Source organism: Sceloporus undulatus, chromosome 2 (genome assembly GCF_019175285.1).
Source record: "Sceloporus undulatus isolate JIND9_A2432 ecotype Alabama chromosome 2, SceUnd_v1.1, whole genome shotgun sequence".
NCBI lineage: Eukaryota > Metazoa > Chordata > Lepidosauria > Squamata > Phrynosomatidae > Sceloporus > Sceloporus undulatus.
Window position 1 is genome coordinate 166,687,656 of NC_056523.1, and position 23,444 is coordinate 166,711,099.

General features: G+C 43.5%; 1 protein-coding gene across 3 annotated transcripts in view; it reads right to left on the reverse strand.

Annotated features, from left to right (window-relative positions):
• Positions 1 to 1,333: 1,333 nt before the first annotated feature.
• ASIC1 (acid sensing ion channel subunit 1) overlaps positions 1,334 to 23,444 on the reverse strand; it is a 252,408-nt gene continuing 230,297 nt past the window's right edge. For all 3 annotated transcript variants that reach the window (XM_042454124.1, XM_042454123.1, XM_042454125.1), the window contains 9 exons: positions 20,137 to 20,287; positions 18,319 to 18,446; positions 16,041 to 16,191; positions 12,067 to 12,123; positions 10,221 to 10,374; positions 9,307 to 9,398; positions 8,167 to 8,246; positions 6,092 to 6,196; positions 1,334 to 4,835 (listed from right to left, as the gene is read on the reverse strand). In XM_042454124.1, coding sequence (XP_042310058.1) covers positions 4,731 to 4,835; positions 6,092 to 6,196; positions 8,167 to 8,246; positions 9,307 to 9,398; positions 10,221 to 10,374; positions 12,067 to 12,123; positions 16,041 to 16,191; positions 18,319 to 18,446; positions 20,137 to 20,287 — 1,023 coding nt within the window. In that variant the 3' untranslated portion in view covers positions 1,334 to 4,730. The remainder of the gene's footprint in view (positions 4,836 to 6,091; positions 6,197 to 8,166; positions 8,247 to 9,306; positions 9,399 to 10,220; positions 10,375 to 12,066; positions 12,124 to 16,040; positions 16,192 to 18,318; positions 18,447 to 20,136; positions 20,288 to 23,444) is intronic.

The window sequence follows — 23,444 nt, forward strand, 5'->3', positions numbered from 1 at the left end:
GTCTCTTTGCTTGCAAAGATTTAGAGGCTCACAGTAAGAATAAATAAATATCCCATTTCCAGTGTTAAAGACTGGTTTGTGAAGTTTCTGGGCAACACTCACCTTTTTGGTCTATATGCTATATAGTCATTTCAGTTTTGCTCCCAGTGCTGCTGATAACAGCATATAAAATGCACGCACCCCCCCCCTGCATGTCTCTTGAATGCAGGTGACAGTCAGCTTTGAATGCAATCATTTTATGTACAACTCTGTACGTCTCCCATGAAACCAATCTCACTTGAAAACATGCATGTGCATACATGTACTTCTAAATATAGACAAATGCTGATGATCTAATCTACACCAGAGTCCCTCTGTTCAGTTAGTGCACAGGAAGACTCAAGAAGAAAGTAAGATTAGGTATCCCCAGGCAGGTTATCTGAGAATATCAAGGGTCATGTATTCCATGTACTAGCATTCTTACTTTGAGCACAGGACAAGGAGGCCAGTGGTGTGAGAGTGGTGCCATTCCAGTTGGTGTCACCCAGTGCAGGTGCCTGAAAAGGGCTGGGGGCAGTGGCAACAGACTGCTTTGCCCTCCTTCCATCCTGCTGCCTTGCTCACCTGCCCATGGCTGCCTGTTGCCTGGCCAGACTGCTGCTGGGGGGCAAGCAGCTACGCGAGACCCTGAATGGAAGGCACTGCTGCTCCTGAGCAGCAGTCACTGCTAAGGGGGAAGTTCTGTGGCTTTTGGATGGTCTGTTTAGGGTCTGATGTGGCTGCTCATCCAGCGGCTGCACAAGACCCTACACAGAAGGCCCCACAGCTCCCCAGCAGCGGTTGGGGGGCAATGCCTTTTTTTGCTTGCTCAGCAGCCACACCAGTCCCAACAGATGTACTGCCCCACTGGGTGTATACTCCCCCTGGGTATCACTCAGTCTGGTCCGCACTCTCCGCATCCTTCTAGTGACCCCCCTAGTGTGAAAGCAGGGCTGGTTTAAGACATTTTTCTGCTTGGGAGATGAACAACCTATATGCTCCTTTTGTGGTACACAAGGCACCTAAACTCTGCAGCTTAAGGAAGGTGTCTTACCTTACTTCATAGCAGGACCTTCCCTGATTGAGAACATTTTGTATTTGCATGCTCAGCTTCTTCCAGTTTAGGGGTGCCTCCCCCAGTGTTTGTAGCTGGAATTGCTAATACACTGAACTCAACACACGGAGTGAATTATTGCTGCCAGCAATGGGATGCATTCTTCTGTTACCATGGTGCTGTCACAGTAAAGCAAAATAACAGATCATGCTAATTGTGGTTCATGCCCATTTTCTGCAATAACATGAAGGAGAAAAAGGCTGAGTCTCCATGGTCGAGATCATCCTTTATATCATTGTTAAGAGGAGCAAGTTTTGATATACAATGCATTTGTCATCTTGTGCTTCCTATGAAAATGTGTACATAGTACAGATACCAGAGAGAATTCAACACTTTATACACTTGAAGGCATTCAGAGATCGGTAGTTGGAAAAAAAATTATAATGGCACAATATCAAGGCTTTTGATTCTACTAGATGATATATACACTGGCATGGCGCATACAGAGATGTGGGTATGTATATATCTATATATATATGTACATATATATAATAATATATATCATATTTTATATATAAGAAATACAAAATGAGCATGAAATAGTAAAAATGGACAAACAAATGGGGGGAAGGTCAAATTTGATCCATATCTTCAAAAGCTTTCAAGGAGAAAAGTAAAAATAAGCCCCCAAAATGAAAGAAAAATGAGGAGGAGGAAGAGGATCCTCAAAGCCAAGAACTTTTTAGAAAGGTCCCCGGGGGCACAGGGCAACTGGCCATGGCAGAAAACATCTTTGGGAAATTAGGGCCTGGTTATTTTCAGAAGGCCAAAACCAAACTACTGCCTGTTCTAAATAAAGATGCCCAGACCAATAAGGATCAAAATAAAGCTTTAAAAAAAATAACAAGAGTTTATTGCAAAAGCTCTTAAAGATAAGGAGAACTTTGGCCTCAGGTGCTGCATAAGCAGCATATCTAGCTGAATGTTGGGAGATGAGGCTGAACTGGGACAGAGACTGAGGCAGGCACTAGATGCTGTGGGACCAAGGCTGGAAGGAGACTAGTTGTCTCTTAAAATGGTGTGGGTATGTGGGCAGAACCCATCTGGCAGCTTGCCTTAAAGGGCATCAAACACTCATCAGGCTAAAGAGTTCAACAGACAGTTTGAAGACCTGGGGACCCTTGATTGATTCTCAGGAGAATGTTGAGCTTGCCTTTTCTCTCAACACTCACAGGCTCATAAGGCATGGAAAGAGCACTTAAGACTCATATTCTCTGCCATTTGGCAAGGCTGGACATACACTAGCCTACCACAGTGATCATCTAGATATCATTGCTTCATCCCCTCAGCCAGTCCACATTCCCAGCTTTATTATAATGTGAGTTGATCCACTTGTTTAGGTTGCTGAGGGTGTGGGATAGCCCCAGCTGAGCTATCAAAATGACAACAGAAGAACGTATGATATCTATCAGTAGCAGCTGCTGCCATGAAAGTTGATCTGAAGGGTTGCTTCAGTAGCCCTGGCTACTAAAGCCTCCTTAATCCCCATCCTTATCCAGCTGTACACATATACAACATCCTGAGGGATGAAACGTGCCTTCCTTCTCTCAGAACAGAGCTTGGCAGACAAGGTCGCTTCAGGTTTTTGGCCAAAATAAATCTGAATAAACCTTCACCCAGATATGGTGGTGGTTACTCCTTTGATTTGATTATGTGGCTGGAATAATTCTGTTGTATAAGCCACAGCAATTCTTAATGTGGTTTTAAAAGAGTGCTTATTCAGGGGTAAGGGTGAGTAGCAGAAAGCTGCCATTTTTGAAAAGAGGTTGGCTCTGTCATGGTATCACCACCAACCTGTCTTCTTCATCTTACTCAGGCTGGGAGCTGTGGACTTTATGCACGGTAGACCAGGCCAGGGCAGAAACAAATGTTATGAAAGGAAACCCAAACCATTCTGCCTTAACTCGACTCTTCCCAGCCTGTGAAAGTTCCATTCCGAAGGAAGTCTTCTGTTGTGGTTTAATTTTTAATGCAATGGTTGGCCCCAAAGCAAACTTGGTGACTGCCCCATGTCACAATCAGGTTGTAACATGGATGTTTCAAAATAGGACTTTTGGATTTCTTCAGAGTGAAACTAGAAGGCCTGTCTTCCAAGACAGACACTTCCCTGAGCTGTTCTTTATTTTGGTGTCTGCTGACAATTACATAATTAGCTTTACAATAGCTAATTAGCTTACATCTGGCCTGGAGACCCTCTGTGTTGTTTTGACAGTTGGTAATTACTTTCCTTATGCTCACCAGAAGGTTTTAGCTGAAAGGTAGGACAGGCTTTGTCTGTCTACGGAAATGTAAGGGTAACACATTTTTCTCCACATCAAAAAGCAGAAATACCCTTACCACTGTCCTAAAGGTTCTCACTGCTATTTTAAGTGTCATGTCCTGAGGCCAGCAGTCAGAAACTGATATGGGTTACCCACTACACTTCTGCACAGCCAAAGGAATAACGGTGGATTGTTTCTGCCTGCAGGACTGAGCTAAAGGTAGCCATGCCACTGTAAAGAGGAAACCCAAGGTGAAATGCAGGGCAGACTGATTTGTTCTCTTTTTAGTTGATGCAGAACCCTGAAGCCAGATTCCTGCGAAAACAATCTGGTGGTGTGTCCCATCGACTGAGGAGCCTGAAAAACGGCAGGCTTTTCTATGAACCTTAATACTTGAGAATGTTCACATAACTTCTAGGAACATGCACAGAGGGGCCACAGAGAGCTTCATAATGCTGATGTTTTAAATTTTGGAACAGCTTACCCACTAGTCATTCATCAGCCTCTCATGCTGGGGGACAGGGTGTTTGTAGGAATGGGTGCATTGGAGGACAGACAAGACTCCGACCCAGAGCAGAGTCTGGGCTGAACCAAATGACAAACTGCTAGCTGGATGAGATAAGCAGATGATAACCTGCCCTACGTAAACCACCCTTGCAATTCAGTCATAGTTTTGCTACAGGGAAAACCTTGGAATGGCCTCCCACAAAACACAAGAAGGGTTGGCAGGCAGTGAGTGGGTGGAGCAGGGGGAAGAAAGGGGACTTATGCAGCACCTCCTTTGGACAGATGGATGGATTCCTCAAAATGGAACAACATGGTGAACATCCTGGCTAGTCCTCCTGTAGGTACTTCGTGGCATCAAGATTAAAAGAGTGAGGCCTCTGCACAAGATGGCTGCCTCCACACAAGGCTTGGTATGGGCATGGAGCAGGATGGAGATAGAAGGAGGGACAAATTGACAGTTAAGATTTCTCTGTGTGTGTGTGGACTGAAGAAGGCTGTGCCCTCACTCCCGCATGACCTTTGAGAAGGTTCTTCTGGCAGCTTTTCTGTTGAGTTAAAAGTCCAAGGGCATCACTGGGACAGGAGCAGAAGCCTGGAGTGGGCCCGGAAGCCCAGAACCTCCTCTCTGTCCAGCTTACTCCATGTGCGTATCAAGGCCTTGGCCTGGGGTGGCGGGTGGTTGAGGAGGGGCTGGATTCAGTTGCCTCTCCTGGGAGTCTGAGATAGGAGCCCTGGTAAGTCAGTTGGCAGGTTCATGGGCTGGGCTGGGCCAGGGCTGCTCAGCATGGGCCCTTCCCTTTGGTAGTGTTAGTTGTACATCCAGTTGTCAATTAGCAGGTAAAGTCCTCGAATGTCCCCCGGGCCGGGTGATGAGGTAGGATGTTGGCTGCATACGTCATGCCTGCTGGGTGGCCTCTGATATTCTCGCATGGATTCTGGGAAGTAGCAGAGGGAAAGCAGAGAGAAGTATAGACACAGTCATGCAGTGGCCATGAAATCAGCATGATACATATGACTTAAACAAAGAGTGGGGTCATAATCAGGGTTTGGGGGCTTCAGGGAAGAGGCTATCAGTGAGCCCTATTAACTGGCAAGCAAGACAGTTTATGACCTGAAGAAAACAACTGATACTTCTGGTGCTTTACTCCAACTTTGAATGGGGACTAATCCCATGGCCATGCATAGAGGACTCTGAAGAAGGATGAACTCTTGACTCACATAAGGATGCCTAGGAGGAGGAGAAATAATACCACAGAGCCCCATGTTATCACTATCGTTCCTCTCCTCTCCTCTCAGTCCCCATACAAATCAAGAAAGGCATTACTCTTTCATCTCTGGGACTTTAACTTGGCCCATTTTATCAGATGTTGGTGCTAGGCATTGTGACAGGACAGAGAATTTTCTATGGATATAAATACACACAGAGCCATATTGGTGGCATGCTCCAAAGTTCATAAACAGGAGAACTCAGCCTTAGGGTCCCTGGAGAGTGTTCCCTAGTATCTCTAACCTGGGGCCCTTTCATGCTACCTAATTATTTCTAGCTTACAGTGCAGGAGCTGAAATTCTGCAGGCCTGCAAGTGTGGTTGAACTGCAGCTCCAAGCAGCATAGCCAGTGGAAAGGAATGCTAGGAGTTACAGTCCCTCAACATATAGAGGGAACCCCATTACTGTTACAGAAAGAAACCCCCATAAGTTTAGTATCTAGATTCACATAATTACATCACTGGCAGAAAGTAGGACTTATATATTTCATGAAGTCACCTTTCCAATATTTGGAATCTGATGATAGGTATTTAGAGTATGAAGACCCGGCCCCTTTCACATTACACAATCGTAGCACTATGCTTCTGCTTTAACTGCTATGGCTCCATCCTATGGAATCCTGGGATCTGCTGTTGAATTAGAAGGATTAGGGAAAGATGGGAATTCTGAACTTCAAATCCCTGTTGGGAATTCTAAACTTTAAACTTCGTGGCAAAGCTAAACGTCAAATCCCAGGAATCTATGATCTAAAGCCTGGCTGTACATTAAACTATAAGTTGTATTTGTTGGGGGAAGCTGAGACTGCTATGAACCTGATAGTGTTTGTGAATAAAGCTAGGCCACTGACTGCAGACATTAAAGGTACTAGTGGATGGTGACCTGTGACAAGGAAATGTATTACATGATGCAGCTGAAGATACTCACATGGCGCTTCACATCATCCAGGCTCAGGGCAACACCTTTGTCACTGTTGTTTCCTTTGTGTTTCTTCTGGCACTTGCCACGGCGACAGAGACGGAATTTAATCACCTGGATATGGAACAAGAGGGAGTGCTGTCTTTTGGACCAATGTGAAAATCTTGCAGCCAACAACGCAGGATCTTAAACATTGTGTAGTTAAAGGACCCAAACTTTTATAATATAGACGTAAGCATACACAACCCTGATCTGAATCGGGAATAGCATACACAGATGGGAAAGGTTTAAACCTTTCTTCATCCTATCTTTTGAATTTTAATTTAATTTTTAATCTTTAAAATAGATAAACATCATTGTGGGTATTTAAGAGTTGGGGAAATTAGCTGGTGTCAAAGGAGGTTCTCCCCTTTTAAGCCCCAGAGGGCATGACTGTAAAGTAAACACCAGGAGGAGGAAAGGTGTATCCCTCCCCCATTTGTGCATGTTGGTCTCAGTTGTGATTGGGGCTACATTTGCTTGAGAATGAAAGAGAAAAGGATTTTAAGCTCTAAGGTAATTTTATAATTTAAGATGTATACTGTATATACTCGTGTATAAGTCTCGAAATTTTAGTTAAAAATTGACCCCAAAAATTGAGTGTTCATGAGTCAATGTAAGTACTATACTTTAACTCTATATATATATGAACCATTCCCTGGTGAAAGACAAGAGTGTAATCTGTCCTGAAAGCACTGACCTCTATTTTCTCATCCATCCAACCTTTAGTGTGAGCACAAATAGTTGTACCTGCTGAAATTTTGCATGTTCTTGGCCATTGTTTTACTTTGCTTTGTCCTTTAGGTCTTTTGTTACATGCCTCTAAGTTTTACCCTTGATTTATCCATGGGTTGTGGCAAAATCCATAATTTTGGCCTCAAAACCTTTTTTTGACTTATACATGAGGTCGACTTACAGTCGAGTATGTATGGTAGTTTAATGTTTGTAGGAACAGAAAGACAGTGGTAGCTGATGTCTCTTGCACCAGAAGGGCAGTAAGTCTGGTCCAGGGTTTAAGTCTTCCTCTAAAGGTAATGAACCTATTTTGGGAACAGCACCTTGGATACATCCTTTAAAGGGAACATTAAAACCTAGAGCAGATCTACCAGTACTATCTCACTGACATGGAAGGCACCAGCTGCCTCACTGCAGATCAGCATTTCAATTCACTTATGTTGTAACTGCACTGAATCAAGAATTCTTTCCTCTTCACTTCACAGGGAGAAGGATGCTCTCCACATGATTGGGAAACCCCAAAGGTTAACTTGAGTAAATAGGGCTTATAATGAAGGAAAGGGAGGAGGGAGCAACAGAGGTGCCCAGCACTATGGGCAGTTTCTGAGCAGTGGAAAAAAACAGGATGAAGATGGGCTGGTCAATATGATGTTACTGATCTGGGAGCATCTTTGCATAATAGGTACAAGAAGCTAAAACTCTGGACCACCAACATCTTGCTGGCATTATTTCAATATATTTCTATGCCACCTTCTAATAACAGTTCTTAGGGCACCTTGCAATAAAAGAGAACTGATAAACAAATCCCTAAAATCTAACTAGAACGTAAAACAAAACAACAGCAAAAGATAAAGCGAATTACACAAAAGCCACAGCAATATCAGAAATGCCAAGAATCCTACACTCTAAACATGTTACTCTACTTCCTGTAAGAGAAGTTAAGATTTAAATATTAAAAACCTTAGGAACATTTCTAGGAGATGATTCACACTAGAACTTGTACCCCTACAAGATGACCAGCATGCAGAAATACTGAAAGAAAGGGAGGATTTGCAACTTGGTAAGCTGTGAGGAAGGGCCACTTGCCTTTCCCCATCATTTATGATTATATTGATACCCCTCTCTTTCTTCAGAGTATTCACAGCACCTTCTTTCATAAAGTTCTCACAGAGATGAGGTAATTCCCTGTCCAGGGAGTTGACAGGCTTGACCTGCTTCAGGCTTTATGTGCCTCAAACCATGCCCTACTGCTGGACCATATACAAATCTGTGACCCTTTGCCCTCTGTGTTTCTGAGAACCAAAACTCACCTCATAAGCATAGTCAAATAGCTCAAGCACCGTTAATATACTGGCTCCAATGAAGAGCCCCATCTGTCCCCCAATATCACCTGTAGACAAGAAGGAAGGAAAACAATAATGATTGGAAAATGTCATCTAGCATTTTTTCTGGTGCCTATCCTAATTTCTTTTGTGCTTCAACATTTAGTTCTTCTCCAGGCTAGAGTGAGTGACATCAAATTACCCCAATCTCTGTGCTGAAGGGGTGCAGAGAAGGGGGGGCATAGTAACTTTAGAAGTCCTCTGAGATATTGGAGAAGTTGCCAGTTTTCAGATATTTTACTTTCCTGCACCATCTAGTATTTTCCCTCCAATGACTTCTGAATAAAGTCAGTTCTTTGGAGCATAATTTTTAGGATTTCCATTGACCCTCTTGCATGATCCCCTACCATCCTCTTCCAAGCTTACATTCCAGATGCTGTCAGAGTACAACCCCACAGTCACTGGCCACACTGGGTGAGGAGGAGAACTGTAGTCCACAAAGATATGAGATAAAATAAGATATGACCCTGACATACTAAAGAAGGTACCCGCCTAGGCCCTTTGCTTGCTCAGACCCATCATGCCCTGCCTAAAACCCATACTTGTACATGGGAGGAGTGCACCTTTGGGTACAAAGACACCCCCCCCCCCGAGCCCTCTGCTCTCTACTCTTGCCTATGCTCCAGCCTTGTGTCATGTCCTTGCCTTCCAGCTTGGCTTGGGAGGTGGCAGCTGCTGACTATGTCCAGGGCTTTTTGTGCTCACCTTCAAAACAATGAGAAAAAAGACTGTACTGGTTAATTTTAAAGAATCCCAGCTCTGTCATCTGCATGTATTTGCTTGTTAAGTACAATGAAAGGTCTAGAAACTCACTCTGTGTGTGGTTATATAGTGTGCTTGTTTGTGTGCAAAGGAAAGCTAGGATTATCAAGATGTTGTAATCTTAACATGATTCCAGACTCCTGTCTTTGCACTTGTCAGGCACTGCTGTGGAGAAATCCACAATGCATGATGCGTGCCTGTTTTCTAGACTGCAAGCAGGCCCTGAACATAACTCAAAGTGTCACCAACCCAGGTTGGAGGCATGCAGGATCTTTATTGCTAGGGGGCCAAAACGGATGTTCTCACCCAGAAGTCCAGCCACTTCATATGCTTTCTTCTGCTCAATGGTTTCATAATTCAGAGCCTCAAAGAAAATGTCCAGTACCAGGATGTTCTCCCTGAATGAGAGGAAGAAAGGATGTGAGAAAGAGACCCTTTGGTACTAAAACAAGCTTTGACAAGTGCATCACTGTCCACAATGGACCCTATGGATTCCTATCCTCCTGCCCCAGCACCAGCAAGGACATTTATCTGCCCTAGGGAATCTAGCTGTGTCCAATACTAAAATGGTGAGAGAAGGTGCCACTTCACAAAAAGGTATATGTAGCTGTTCGCAGGGAGGCCAGAGAAGGTGTGAACATCAGTTCCTTGGTACATCAGGATAGGAAGGACAAGAGTTGTATGAGTGGGCAGCTGGAGGTGGAAGAATCTTCCTAGATGGGGCAATGAAAAAGTCCTTTCATACTCTGGAGTGTGAGCTTGACTGGCCAGTGGGCCTTCTCGAAATAAAAGGGCACTGAAAGGGTTGGGACTTTACCTGAGTAACAATGATCTTTGCTCTTGTGCCTTTCTGAGCATTACTTGGCTCTGCCTTCCCAGAGGTATTGTCCCTCAGGTCCATGACTCTGGCTTGGCTCTTGTGCCCTGGCCAGAGCTTGAAGAAAAATAGGTTTTGGGGGGTGGTTTACAACTCCCAGAGTTTGCCAGCAAGCATGGCCATAGGGAGCCCAAGATGCCAACTTTTGTGTTTTGCTCCTGACTCACCTCTGATTACATCCTGCAGCTCAGAACTGGCAATGAATTTTGTGAACTTGGAGTAATTTTTGTTTGGGGACTAATCACAATGGTGTAGTGCAGAAACGAAAAGTGAAGAAACAGGGTTGGTAAGTGTGTTGCATTGCGGGAGGAGGGAGACAGAGATGGCAGGCAGGAGTGCTCACCCAATGTACTGTTCACTCTTGTTGTACTTCTTAGCCAGGTATTTGGCTGACGCTTTGCTGGGGATCTTGACCATGGACAGCTCCTTGCCATAGCGGGTGACATTGCAAGGCATCTCACACACACAGTATTCACTGTCCCTCTCCACCAAAAAGTCTGAAAGTAGGGGAAGAAATAGGAGAAGCCAATTTAATATTTAAAACAAGATTAAATCAACAATTTTATTTAATTGTTTGGGGGAAGAGATGGGAAAGATCAGTTGTTTGGACACAGAAGTTCCAGAGTTTTCTTATACGAAGCTTCTGAGGTACCAGTCTACCAACTAGTGGCTAGGTCTGCTTTCACCACATGTAATGCAGAAATCCCCACGGCTAGCCTGGGGCAATGGATGGGGGGCTGTATGCACATGCATAACACAGGCACAGTGTTTCCCTTTCTTTTCCTCACCCACTTCACAACTCATCTCATTGCACCATTTGGTGTGTTAGTGGTAGAAAGAGGAGAAGTCTCTTTACAACTCCTAAACTCCACAGGTCAGCATGGGGCTAGTCATGCCTGCTAGGGATTCCTGAGATTCCAAAAGACGATCTCTTCCAGGCTCTGGGTAGTGGATATGGAGTTCTCTTGGGAAAGGTGGAGTGGACAGATGGTTCTCCTTTTGCACTTTCTTCCCTGGCAAAATAATGGGAATACAGGGGTGGGAAGCGAGCAAGGATTCAGCAGGGCCGGAGCAGAAGCCAGTTAGGCACCTGGATGCATGGGAGGCCTGTGAAAGCTGCAGGCAGGCCCTGGGTTGCCCATGTTTGGCTCACAACATTAGGTGCTTCTACACCCAGGTCAGGGGTGGACCACTGTGGCAAGTCCAGGACAAACCATCTGCCCCAGAGCTCTCTGGGGACATGACAAGACTTTGATATATGTCCAAATACAAAACCAATGGTTATATTGGTTGTATTGCATTTTAGTGTCTGTTTTTAACTGTAAGGGGTTGGTTCCTGAAGCTCACATAGTGACCCCCCATAGGCACTCACCAGTCACCCAATGCCGCTCCTGTCCCCATTTTTTTTAAAAAACAAAAACAGGTGTCATTTTTAAATCCTCCCAAATGTATACAAGCATGAAAGACCTCTAAACCCCAGATGCTCCACCTCCTCTCAAATACCCTCTTTTTTTTTTTTTTGCATTTGTCCTGCAAAATGGCTACCAGAAGTGACATGACATCACTTCCAGACACCATTTTGGAGGGAAAATGCAGAGAAAAGAAGACATTTGGGGAGGGGGGGGCTACAGTTGAGGTATATGCAGAAGACTGCCCCCTGCCTCCATGCAGTTGCTCACTCTTGGTCTGCAACTACAATTTCCAGAATCCCTCAACCAGCTTAGCCACTGGGAGAATCAATCTTGGCCCTTTTGTACATGACAGCTGTTCACAAAGAAGGCTGTCTTATTTGCAAGTTGAACTCTGGTTAACCCAATTGTGATAATTTTGATGTTTGGAAGCAGCATTTCTCTCATGACCTGGTGGTGCAATGGTTAAATGCCTGTGCTGCAGCCACGCACTCACAAACTACAAGGTTGTGAGTTCAATACCAGCCAGGGGCTCTGGGTGGACTCAGCCTAGCATCCTTCCCTAGGTCGCTAAATGAGTACTCAGCTTGTTGGGGGCAATTAGCTTACACTTCATAAACCACTTAGTACATTGGTAAGTGGTACAGAAATGTACTTTGCTATTGCTATGACCAGATACTGGGTAAACAAACAATCCCTGTGGACGTTCTGAATGTCTTGAAGAAAGAATACTGCACCAGCTGGGTGTGGGGACTAGCAAAGAAACCTATTGATGCTTACCAAGGGCTGGGTCTGCACACTCCTTGTACTGCTCAGGCGTGCAATAGGGAGCATCACCTGCATGAAGACATAAAATTAAAGCAACAGTCACATCATAAGACTATGATGATGATGTCCCCATGAGTAGCTGTTCTGACCTTCTGCATTAACAAGCAGTGAAGGGACAGTACAATCAGCAAGATTCTGCAGGAGTTGTAAGTACATTCATGCATGCAGACTGCATTCCCCGACCCACAAAGAAAGCTGATAGTGGTGGTCTTGGTGTTGTGGTCCCTCCCAAAAGATTACTCTGGGGGAGCTCAACATTCATGTTGACACTGCTGGATCCAGGGTCTCATACTCAGTAGGACATCCATGGTGCTGTTCCAACACATTCCTGGCTGCAACAGCAGAGTAGGATGCTGATGGGAGAATGTGCACACACTAGTTTTAGTTTTCTCTTTTGGGCAACAGAATTGTCCAAAAATCTAGGATTTTACCATCTTCCTCTTGCCCCAGACAGATCACTTTTCTTGCCTAGATGAAAACCTCTTCCAGACAGAACAAATGTGTCATTTTCATGGACAGTTCCTCTGCTGTATTTCCCTTTCCTCAGATCCAAACAACTTTCTCCAAATCACAGGATTTTTTTTTTGCTTTATTTTTGCACTCTTTTCTAACTCTTTTTTTCTCTTTGCAGCATAAGTTTAAAAAGAGAAGAAGAAGAAGAAGAGAGAATATCTGCTGCATGCAATTCAATAAGGGCACCACCTTTTCCCAGTTGCTGCACTGTAGTGAAAACAAAGTAATTGAACAAGGTGTTTTCTTTGTATCTCTAGATCCATTTGGGTTCACAGACTCCTTGCAAGACAGAGATGAAAGAAAGCCAATAAAAAAAAAATAAAAAAAAATAAAAAAAAATCAAAGCACTTGTTACATAAGCAAAGCTAGATCCCCGTCTCTGCTCCTATCTCCTATCCTTTTTCAGCTGCCAATCTTTCTGCCTTGATTCCATATTGTTCTCTGGTAGCCTAGATACCAATTGACAGGTTCAGTCAACCTTTGGGAAAAGACAATTCCCCTCCTCTTTTTATATCTGTGCTATTCTTCTGTCTGGCTCTTCATGAGATGTGGATAATTAATTCACTGTTTCATTTTAATTATGCTAATTACATCCCTTGAAAGGCCCCCCTCCCCTTTTTTTGTTTAACAGGAAAGATTGAGTACAGACCCGGGTAGAGTAGTTAAGGGAGCCTTGGGGTCTGTTACTTCATGAAGTAGAAATAAAGTGTGGGAGTGATTGTAATTATGCAACACTATAATTAGGAAAGAGCAAAAAGAAAGGGTACTTTTAATGAACATTTTCAGTTGCAGTGAAAAGACGCCCCCACCCACTTTTTGGTGATGTTTGGTAATTGCTTTGAAAAGTAATGCAAACATTCATCTGTCTGGAAGCACTTCTTTGACTCTGAATGTAAAGTTGGCCTCAGATTTTGTATGTAGTCAGATCTGATTAGTTGTGATATGATATAGTTCATTATGGCCCCATACAGACAGGCCAAAATAAAGCTGCTTCAGGTCACTTTGGAGGTATGTTTTTTAAATGATGCATGTGTTTTAAGAGTCTGGAAGCTGCGCCAAAGCCACAATCTGGTCCTAAGGACTTGAGCGCAGCTTTGGCACAGCTTCCAGACTCTTAGGACACATGCATCATTTAAATAGCATACCTCCAAAATGACCTGAAGCAGCTTTATTTTGGCCTGCCTGTATGGGGCCTATGATTCCTGATGGTCTGGAACAGTTCATAGGGCTGATCCAGAAAGAATTGCCCTCATTTTCATACAGCAACATGTGCACTCAGTAAAATCATCATATCACCAAGATAGATTATCTAGCAAAGATTGTGATATTTACTACTTCAGCGCTACTCAAAGTGGTGGTCCATAGATTGGTGTTGGTCCATGAGACAACTGCTGCCAGTTTCTGCCAAATTTCCGGGGGGTGGGGGGAGGAGACAAAACAATCATAGTAAATAGACAAAGATATGGTGCTGGTCTCTGGGATACTGAAAAAAAGAGAAAAAATTGCTAGTTTCCTATATCAGTTAGCTAACTGATGTGGGGAACCAGCAGTGAACTACATGATCCTTAATTGGCTACATTTATCCAATGTTAGGAAGAGCATAACATATAAGCCAGAAGAGCAAAATTATTCAGAAGCAGCAGCAGCAGATATATGTGGCTGAAAACTATTATGGGCATGGTGGTGAAAAGATTAATATTCTCACAATCTGTGCTTTTAGATGGATTCTTCCTCCCTGGAGTATTAGCCTGAGTATGAAATGAGGAAAACACTTGAGGTAGTCAGCTTAAAAATGATATGTGATTGTCATCAAAAAATCCAAAAAATACCTTTCAAGAGTAATGATAAAAATTGATCTGCATTTATATAATATTCATTTGCATTTAACATAATTCCATAAATGAAATATCTCAGTTATATTCTTCACACAGACTGGAGATCCTGAAGCAGTCAGCTACATGACTGTATTATGCAAGAATTGGGACATCTATCTCAATACTACTTATTCTGGCTGGCAGGCAGTCTGTCTGTCTATCTATCTATCTATCTATCTATCTATCTATCTATCTATCTATCTATCTATCTATCTATCCTGTCATAAGTGATGGCTCCTCCTTGGATGTTTTCTTGTCTGAATACTGGATTAAAATTGTAGGCCTATTAGAAATTCTAGACATTGGGTTGAATCCAGTCTTAGTTGTGTTTGGAAAAGGGATGCTGAAATCTATGGGACAAATTGCTACTGGTGGCCCATGATTTCTATGGGTCTAGTGTAAACATGACCAAATTAGGATCCAAACCTTATGGTTCTTACTTAAGAGAAGATGCACTCGTGGGTAGCCAGTTCTCTTGGCACCTTCAAGGAGCCGTCCAGCACTGTCAGCAATCAGAGAACAGAAGTCTTGTGCAGTAGAAGATCTGTCTAGAGCAGGGGAGGGCAAAGTGCAGCCCACGAATCTAGGGAATCATAATTCTTCAGTGCACTGATTAGTATCCTCTGCAGTGTGCTGGTTTTTAATACCTCTCTTCTTGTAGGCCTTGTCCCAGGTTTCATCCCTCCCAGGGCCAGCCCTACCACTAGGCAGAGTCAGGAGCATCACTAGGGCAATGTGGGGTGTGTGATTTGCACTAAGAGGCACTCTGAGGGATGGTACACCCTGTGGGACTGGTGCAGCTGTTGGGTGAGTGAGAAAGGGTGCCGCCTCCCTTTCTCAATTGCTCTGAAGCTGTGCCAGACCTGGAATGGGTTGCCAGGAGGCAGCAGCATCACCACCCATCTGTGACCACTGGTGGAGGGGTGTGGTACCTTCCATTCTGGGTCTGGTGAGTGAGCTGCTCTGTCAGACCCAGAATGGGCCATCAGGAGGCTTCAGAAGGGGTGTCCATCAGGAGGGACAGAAGGGCTTCTTCATTGTTGTGGCTCTCTTGGCTGAGGGAGCCAAGGCAGAGGAGAAGGCTGAATAAGAATCTCTACTCTCCCCTCCCCCCCTTCCTTCCTGCTGCCTTACTTGCCTGGCTGCCCAGCCATGCCCTGGCAGACCTTTCTGGATCTGTCTGAGCTATGGCAGGGCAGCTGGGGGGGGGGGGCAGGTGAGCAAGGCAGTGAAAGGGGAGGAAGAGTGGGGCAGTCTACTGCCACTTCCTGGCAGACTTTTCTGGGCACCGCACTGGGTGACATCAACCCTAGTGATGCCACCAGGCAGAGTGATGTGTCTACTTCATGCAGCAGGTTTTGGGTTTGTCATGAGAGGGCCACTCATGTATCATGATTATTTGAAATGTGATCTGGAAGGCAGAGAACCACGGGTAGTGTCATTGACTGGTTGAGCTGAGGATTGGGAAGGGGGGTACCACATGCTGACGTGTTTGAGGCATCAAAATGTCTTGGGCTGGGCCAGGTCCCTCCAACTTACCAGGCATGTGCACCATGCGACAGTTGCAGTTCTCCACCAAGTATCGAGTTTCACAGTCTATGCGGCAAGCTGTGATGCTGTAGGTATCATAGAAATCGGATTCCATTGTCACAGACTTGCATTGGCCCCAGGGTGGAGGAAGATAGAGGAGCTGCACAAGAGTGGAAGGAGAAGGAGTCAAACAGGCAATATTTTATGGCTTCCTCCTAGAGGAGGGGAAGGGCTCATCTTGGCTCATAATCCAGATCAGAGATCAGACATTCCCTTCTTCCTTACAGACATGGCCCCGTAACTACATGTGAATTATCGAAAAGTAGGCCAAACATGGCAGCAATCAAAGCACACTGGACACCCCTAAATATGACCCATGGGCATCCATATTCTAAGCAATGGATCAAGTGTTGTGCAAAAAAGCTAATTTAAACTTAGAACAAGAGGACATATGACACAGTCCTTGTATGACTATTACAAAAACACTACAGTTGAGAGAGTTAATGTATTAAACGTCTGCCATGATTTAAAAAAAAAAAAAAAACCCTTCTGTGAGTGCAAGGGATCATTCAGGTTGAAAAATGGCATGCAAACATTTAATTTAAATTTCATTACATTTTTTTCCTCCTGCCTCTCCTCCAGGGAACTATACAGGGTTCTCACCTCCTTTCTTTACCCTCACCATAACCCTATGGAGAAGGTTATGCTGAGAGGTAGCAGCTAGTCTAAGATCACCAAATGATCATCATGTCTGAGCAGGGATTTGGACTCTGGTCTTCCTGGCCCTAGCCCAATATTTGAATACCACAGTGGTTACCTTGTACCTACTTGCAAGTAAGTGTGCAAGTAGAAACAAATCTTGTGTAACCCTTTCCTTAATCTGATAGATTTCCACATGCATGTTTTTTTTTTGAGGTAAATTCAGTAAATTCAGCTACCTATATGCAATCTGAAGTGGTACTGCATCAGAAAAGCTGTATCATGTGCTTTTTAAAAACATATATACACATGTGTGTGCATGCTCACACTCACACACACTCTGGTCATAAGTCAAACCCTGATTTTTTGGTCACTAACACTCCTTCTTACTTCCTAACTTGTATTTTCCCCTGGGTTATTCATAACTGAATATCCCAGATGAAAGAATTAACTCTCTTATGTTTATGTTGAAGATGATGGGTAATCATTCTGCACATAAACGCACAGTGAAAGAGAAGTTAAAATCCTTTGTTTTAGATCCCCCTCCAAACTCTGATGATAAACTAATGGTTTATTCCTGTACATGGATGTCTTTATTTAGAATATTTCTATATATTTAATATATATTTATATAATATTTTCAACAACAACAGAAAGGTTCTCAGAGCAATTTAAACAATAAAACAGGGCTATCATAAAATAAATAACATTTTCATAAGTATTTGTCTACGCAGTATAAGGGTGGAACTTAGCAGACATTGATGCTACCAAACCACTGTTTATGTCCATTTCATCCCACTCCCTGAACTCAGAAACAAAGCCACATGCTCTGTTAGATCTATGTTTATAAATATTTCCTTGCCCCAATTATTTTATTTTAACCTGTAGTGGACTATTTGTGGCCCTCCCATTCATGTTGGACTGTAGTTCCCATCAGCCCCAGGCAGCATAACCAATGGTAAGGACCAACGAGAATTGCAAACCAACAACATCTGGAGAGATTCAGGTTATACACCTTTGATTTTCTGTACCACCATCATCCCTGTCATCAACCTAGACAGTGGGGTGGCACATTTTTTCCACTGGCTGCCAGTTTGCTTCCAGGCACAATTCAAAATGCTAGTTATAACCTGTAAAGCCCTATATGGCTCAGGTCTAGGCTATTTTGCAGACCGTATCTCCCTGTATGAGCCGGCCTGGGCTCTGATATTATCAGGAGAGGCCCTTCTCTCAGTCCCACCACCATCACAAGCACGGCTGGTGGGGACACGAGAGAGAGCCTTTTCTGTGGCTGCCCCTAGACTCTGGAACTCCCTTTCCAGAGAGGCCAGAATGCCACCCTCCTGTCTTTCCACCAGCAGACCGGATTTTAAAACAATTTTTTAAAGAACAGGCTGGGGGGTGCATTAAAAAGCTTTTTATCTTTTAAATGGCATTTTATTCTTTTAACTTGAGGTATGAACTGTTTTAATACTGTAAATGGTTTAACTCTATTTGTAATGTTCACTTTTTGTCTGTTTTTAATTGTGTTGTTCTTTTAAATTGTGTGCTGCTTTGAGTCCCAGTGTTGGGGGTCTCCTCTTCTTACCCGTTGCTCCTGGCAGGACACAAACGTCTGGAAACCGGGGGCCACCCCAAATCCCAGCTGGTCAATGAAAGGTGGCTCATCCTGGCTGTGGATCTGCACTTTAATCCCAGCTTCAAATGAGGTCTCATCTGTGGCAGAGAGAGATGGAGAGTAGAAAGCAAACCCAGGTGACTGAGGCAGGACTCAGGCTCTGAACCAGGAAGCATCCCCCTTCCCTGATTCTGCTGCCTGTGATCCAGCCTTTCTGTCTGCACAGATGGGAAATTGCATGAAGCTGCAGGGAAGGGTCCAAGGACAGCAGATTCTCTCCCCACCTCCCCACCATCTCATTCTCTCACTTCCAGAGAGTACAGCCCCACATCCTCAATAAACATTCTCTGTGATGCAGCATGTTTAGCAGCTGATTAGACCCCAAATTCCTAATTTTCCCAGAACTGTAAAAGGTTACTTTTTTGGAGGTTAGAATTCCCAGTCCCATAGTGGGCATGCTGACTGGGAGCTTCTAGGAGTTATTGTCCCCAAAGTAACTACCTCAAGTTCTGTTACAGCTAGATTTAAGAGTTCCCTGGGACTGAACTCTGAAACCAATTTTCCTACTCCATGACAGATGATGATGATGATGATGATGATGATTTCCCTATAACTTAACATCTACAACCAGGATCTAAACATTTCAGAAGAGGGAAGAAGCCCTCCTAGTCAAAGGGTATGATGTCCTGATTAGAGATGTAATTCTTCATTAGGTTTCTTCTTGAAAAGTGGCAATAAGGAATTTCAGCATTTTTCCTTTTGCAAGAGAGTCTCTGAAAACCATGCTATTTTTGAAGGCCATTCATAATTTCTGGCTTATTCTGCGCAAAATTCTCAAGTACCTGCTTTGCATAGGAAACAGCATTTTCTGTATGGAAAATATTATTTCAGTGCCGAAATATTAATTTCTGTGCAGAAAATGCTATTTTCTATGCAAATCAACCATGTGTGAATCTTACACAAAATGAATCCCAATTCCACCATTTCCTGCGAAGAAAACAGTACTTTCTGTATACCAATTAATACTTCTGCATGTCGTTTTCTGTGCATAAATGCTGTTTTTTGCATAAAACAATCATCTGTGAATTTGTGAATAAATCCTGAACTGCAAAAGATTCTCGTCAGCCCAAGATTCTCCCCATCAAGCTTTCTCAGCACTTGAAAATTGTTTTGCAACCACTCCCCCCCCCCGGGGGGGGTATTTTCAAATATTTATTCCATCCCTAGTCCTCATTGAGTTGTGTCCTCAGTACTTCTTTTTTTAAAAATCAATTGCTAGGAACTGAAGAACTCATTCCCACAAGGCCTTCAGGTGAGCTCTGCACTGAGATTCAGGCTTCATCTCTCCCCCACCTCCCATATTGCAGTCTTGACAACACATTCCATCCTATAAAGAACAATGTTCTATTTGTAGATAAGATGCAGCTCTTTGCTTGGCAGTGATAAGCTGGTTGCCATGGTGAGTAGGATGGGACAGAAAAGGAGGAAAGTAAGAGGAAGGTTTGGAAGAAGGTGTGGTGCAGAGTACAAGAACACTGTGCAAGTCTGAGAAAGTAATAAAGCAAGGAGAGGCCAAGTGGGCTAGGGAATAAGGTAGAAAGACTTGGCAGGAGAAGGAGATGGAACTTAGACAAGTGATTGCTGGAACAAGAAAATAATAAGCCCGACACAGGAAAAGGGGAGGGCAGGATCATCCATGAGAGAAAGGGCTCACTAGGTTAAGGCACTAACAAAATGTGGGGGATGTTCTTTCTGTCATATACATGCAAATTCAGGAACAACACATACCTGTCTCTCCCCAGACAGGAAGATACTCATCCTGTTGAATGTCCAGCATGATCTCCAAGCCATTCCCAGTCCCCCCTTTCATGGTTATGAGTGGTGGCTTGTCAGACTGACCTGAGTTGAATGTGTAGCACTTTCCATAGCGTGTGAACACCTGTAGAGGGAAAAGGGCAAGGATTAAACAAGGAGCCAAACTTTGCCTGCAGAGTCCAGCCAGCCTTGCCAGGCAGAGCTAATCTAGAGAAAGGCCGAGGCCGGGGCTCAGCTGGCCCATTACACTTTGCAGCAGGATGGATGAATGTGGCCCAGACACTTCTACTCTCCTGTGATTATTTTCTCCCAATGTCACAATTATTCCATTCTATTTCTGCATCATTTTGCAATCTTGAAACAATTAATTACAAGGCCATACCAAAACAAAGATGAAAAAGACAAAGTCCACACAGACCAAGAAAATCCATCAAATGCTGCACACAGTGAAGGACACTTCTCATGGCCAAAGGAGTTTACTGCACACCGTGCAGTTGAAGACATGTCTACATAGGGACCACCAAATGCAGTGTTCAAACACGACTTAAGGAACATGAGAGACACTTCAGACTGGGCCAGCCAGAAAAATCAGAAGCAGCAGAACATGTTATAAACCACCCTGAGCATAAATTGCTATGTGAAAACACTGAAATTCTGGACCATGCCAACAACTATCAGGGAAGCCACTGAAATCCACAAACACAAGGACAACTTCAACAGGAAAGAAGAAACCCTGAAAGTAAACAAAGGCCCATACAGACAGACCAAAATAAAGCTGCTTCAGATCACTTTGGAGGTATGCTGTTTAAATGATACGTACATCCTAAGAGTCTGGAAGCCGTGCCAAAGCAATGCTCCAGTCCTAAAGACTGGAGTGTGGCTTTGGCACAGTTTCCAGATTCTTAGGGTGCTTGCATCATTCAAAGAGCATACTTCCAAAGTGACCCGAAGCAGATTTATTTTGGCCTGTCTGTATGAGCCTAAAGTTTGGCTACCAGTCCTGAAAAACACCAAAACCAAGACTCAGCACATGCAAATGAACACCACCCAGGGTCAGGGCGTCTCCCAGCAGACAATGGATCACTAATGAAATAGACACAAATCTTCCTCCTGAGGCCTTTCCATACACCAACAGACTAACACAGAGATTAACATATAAATGACTTCCTCTCAATCAATATCCCATTCACTTGCATGCCAGCATTTTCTGAAGATGCCAGCCCCAGATGCAGGTGAAATATCAGGAATAAATTCTTCTAGAACATGGCCACATAGCCCGAAAAACCCACAAAACCCCCCATGCCATTTGCACTTCACTCTCCCCAGGTGCATACTTTTGTGTGAAGTTTTGCCTATGAAGTGGTTTCCCCTATAAATGCATTGCTGCAAAACAATTTTTCTTCTAAAAGTATTTTGGAGTAATATTTTCCATAATGTAATCATTTTTAAAAATGTATTTTGACCAAATGTCTGGATTTTGTCTGCATTTTTTGAATGAAGAATGACATTGGCATTGTTAGAAATACAAAACTGAAGGATACCGTCATTCCTGTTTGTATCTTGGTTTTGTAACAGTGAAATTTGATCAGTTCTTACTAAAATAAAATGAAAAGCAAATGATATTCTTCCCTGTCTCTGCTCTGCAATAACTTATATATAGCCCAAGGATGTGCCTTCACTTTCACTGCTCAGTTTCAGCACCAGGGATAGTTCCCAGCCTATGATACATCTCATTTTTGTAATTATAAGGCTCTGTTTGTGTGTGTGTTCGTACCTGTTGACTTATTGCAATCCCATAAATGTCATAGGGGTTTCTTAGGCAAGGAAGACTAAAAAATGTGGTTTTACCTGTTTTGTCCTCTGAAATAAAGCACCTGCTATTTGTTGGCAAACTTCCATCTAAGTACTACCCTGGTCTGATCCTGCTTAGCTTGCAAGATCAGATGGGATCTGGTGACTTTAGGGCATTTAAGCCCTCAATTGTAGGCTTCTCCCAATAGAAAGTGAGGGCAAACTTGAGGCCACAGAAATACAGAGAGTATACACATCAGCTGATTTGAAGTATTTGATTAGAGTACCAGGCTGGTATTTACACTATAAAGGTAAAAGTAGTCCCTTGACACAAATGTCTAGTTGTAACTGACAGTAGGGGGCAGTGCTCATCTCTGTTACTAAGCTGAACAGCCAGCATTTTCTAAATATGACTTCGGTGGTCATGTGGCCAGCATGACTGCACCATACGCTGTTACCTTCCCACCAAAGTGGTACCTATCTATCTACTTGCATTTGCATGCTTTCAAACTGCTAGTTTGGCAGAAGCTGGGACTAGTGACAGGAGCTCACCGCATCATGCAGCACTCAGGCCTTGAACTGCCAACCTTCCAATCATCAGAACTGGCATCTTAACCACTAAGCCACTAGTAATTAATCATTTGCAAATGCCCACTTAATAGCCCCTGCCAGGCCATTCACATAACAAATTGGCAAAAGAGTGAGATTTGGCAGCAGCTACTGAAAGATTGCTAAAATGTTTTGCAACACCAGCTGGGCTCTTCTATCCCATCCATCCTAGTGTAGAGGGTACATTTAAGCCAAATTCTTGAACAATAAAACTGAGTCACGGACTGAGAACAGACTCACCCAATGGCACAAAGTGATTAAGCAGTTAGGCTAGGCATATATCCAACTCATTGCTTACATTTGCTTTTGACTTCTTAAAGAGACATCTGAAACACATTTCTTTAAGAAGGTGGACTCATTTCCTTGGGAAGACTCCCACTCTCTTCCAGTCTAGTTTCTGAATGTCTTGCACACTCTAGTAGCTGGAATGCTCCCTCATTCAGTTTCCAAAGTGGTTAAATACTGATATCAGCATAATAATAATAATAATAATAATAATAATAAATTTTATTTATACCCCGCCCTTCCATGGATATGATCAGGGCGGCTTACAAAATTTAAAAACGTTACAATACAAAGTTAAAATCAAATAAACAGTTAAAAACGTTACTACAAGCATGTTCTCATTCCCCTGCTAATTCAGAATGGTGGGTGAGTTTACACATTTAGAAGCCTTGTTGGTTCTAATAATGGCAGAACTAACAATTACAGCTTATGGAGCTGCACTCTTGCAAACCATTAGAGGCATTGTGGCCCCACATTTCCTGTTCTGCTTAGGCCAGTAAATGGTTCACTAATATGCAACTCATGTTTGTTATGCTCAGTACACTTGAGAAGGCACAAACATTTTTGCTCGATTTAAGAAAGCTCACAATAAAAGT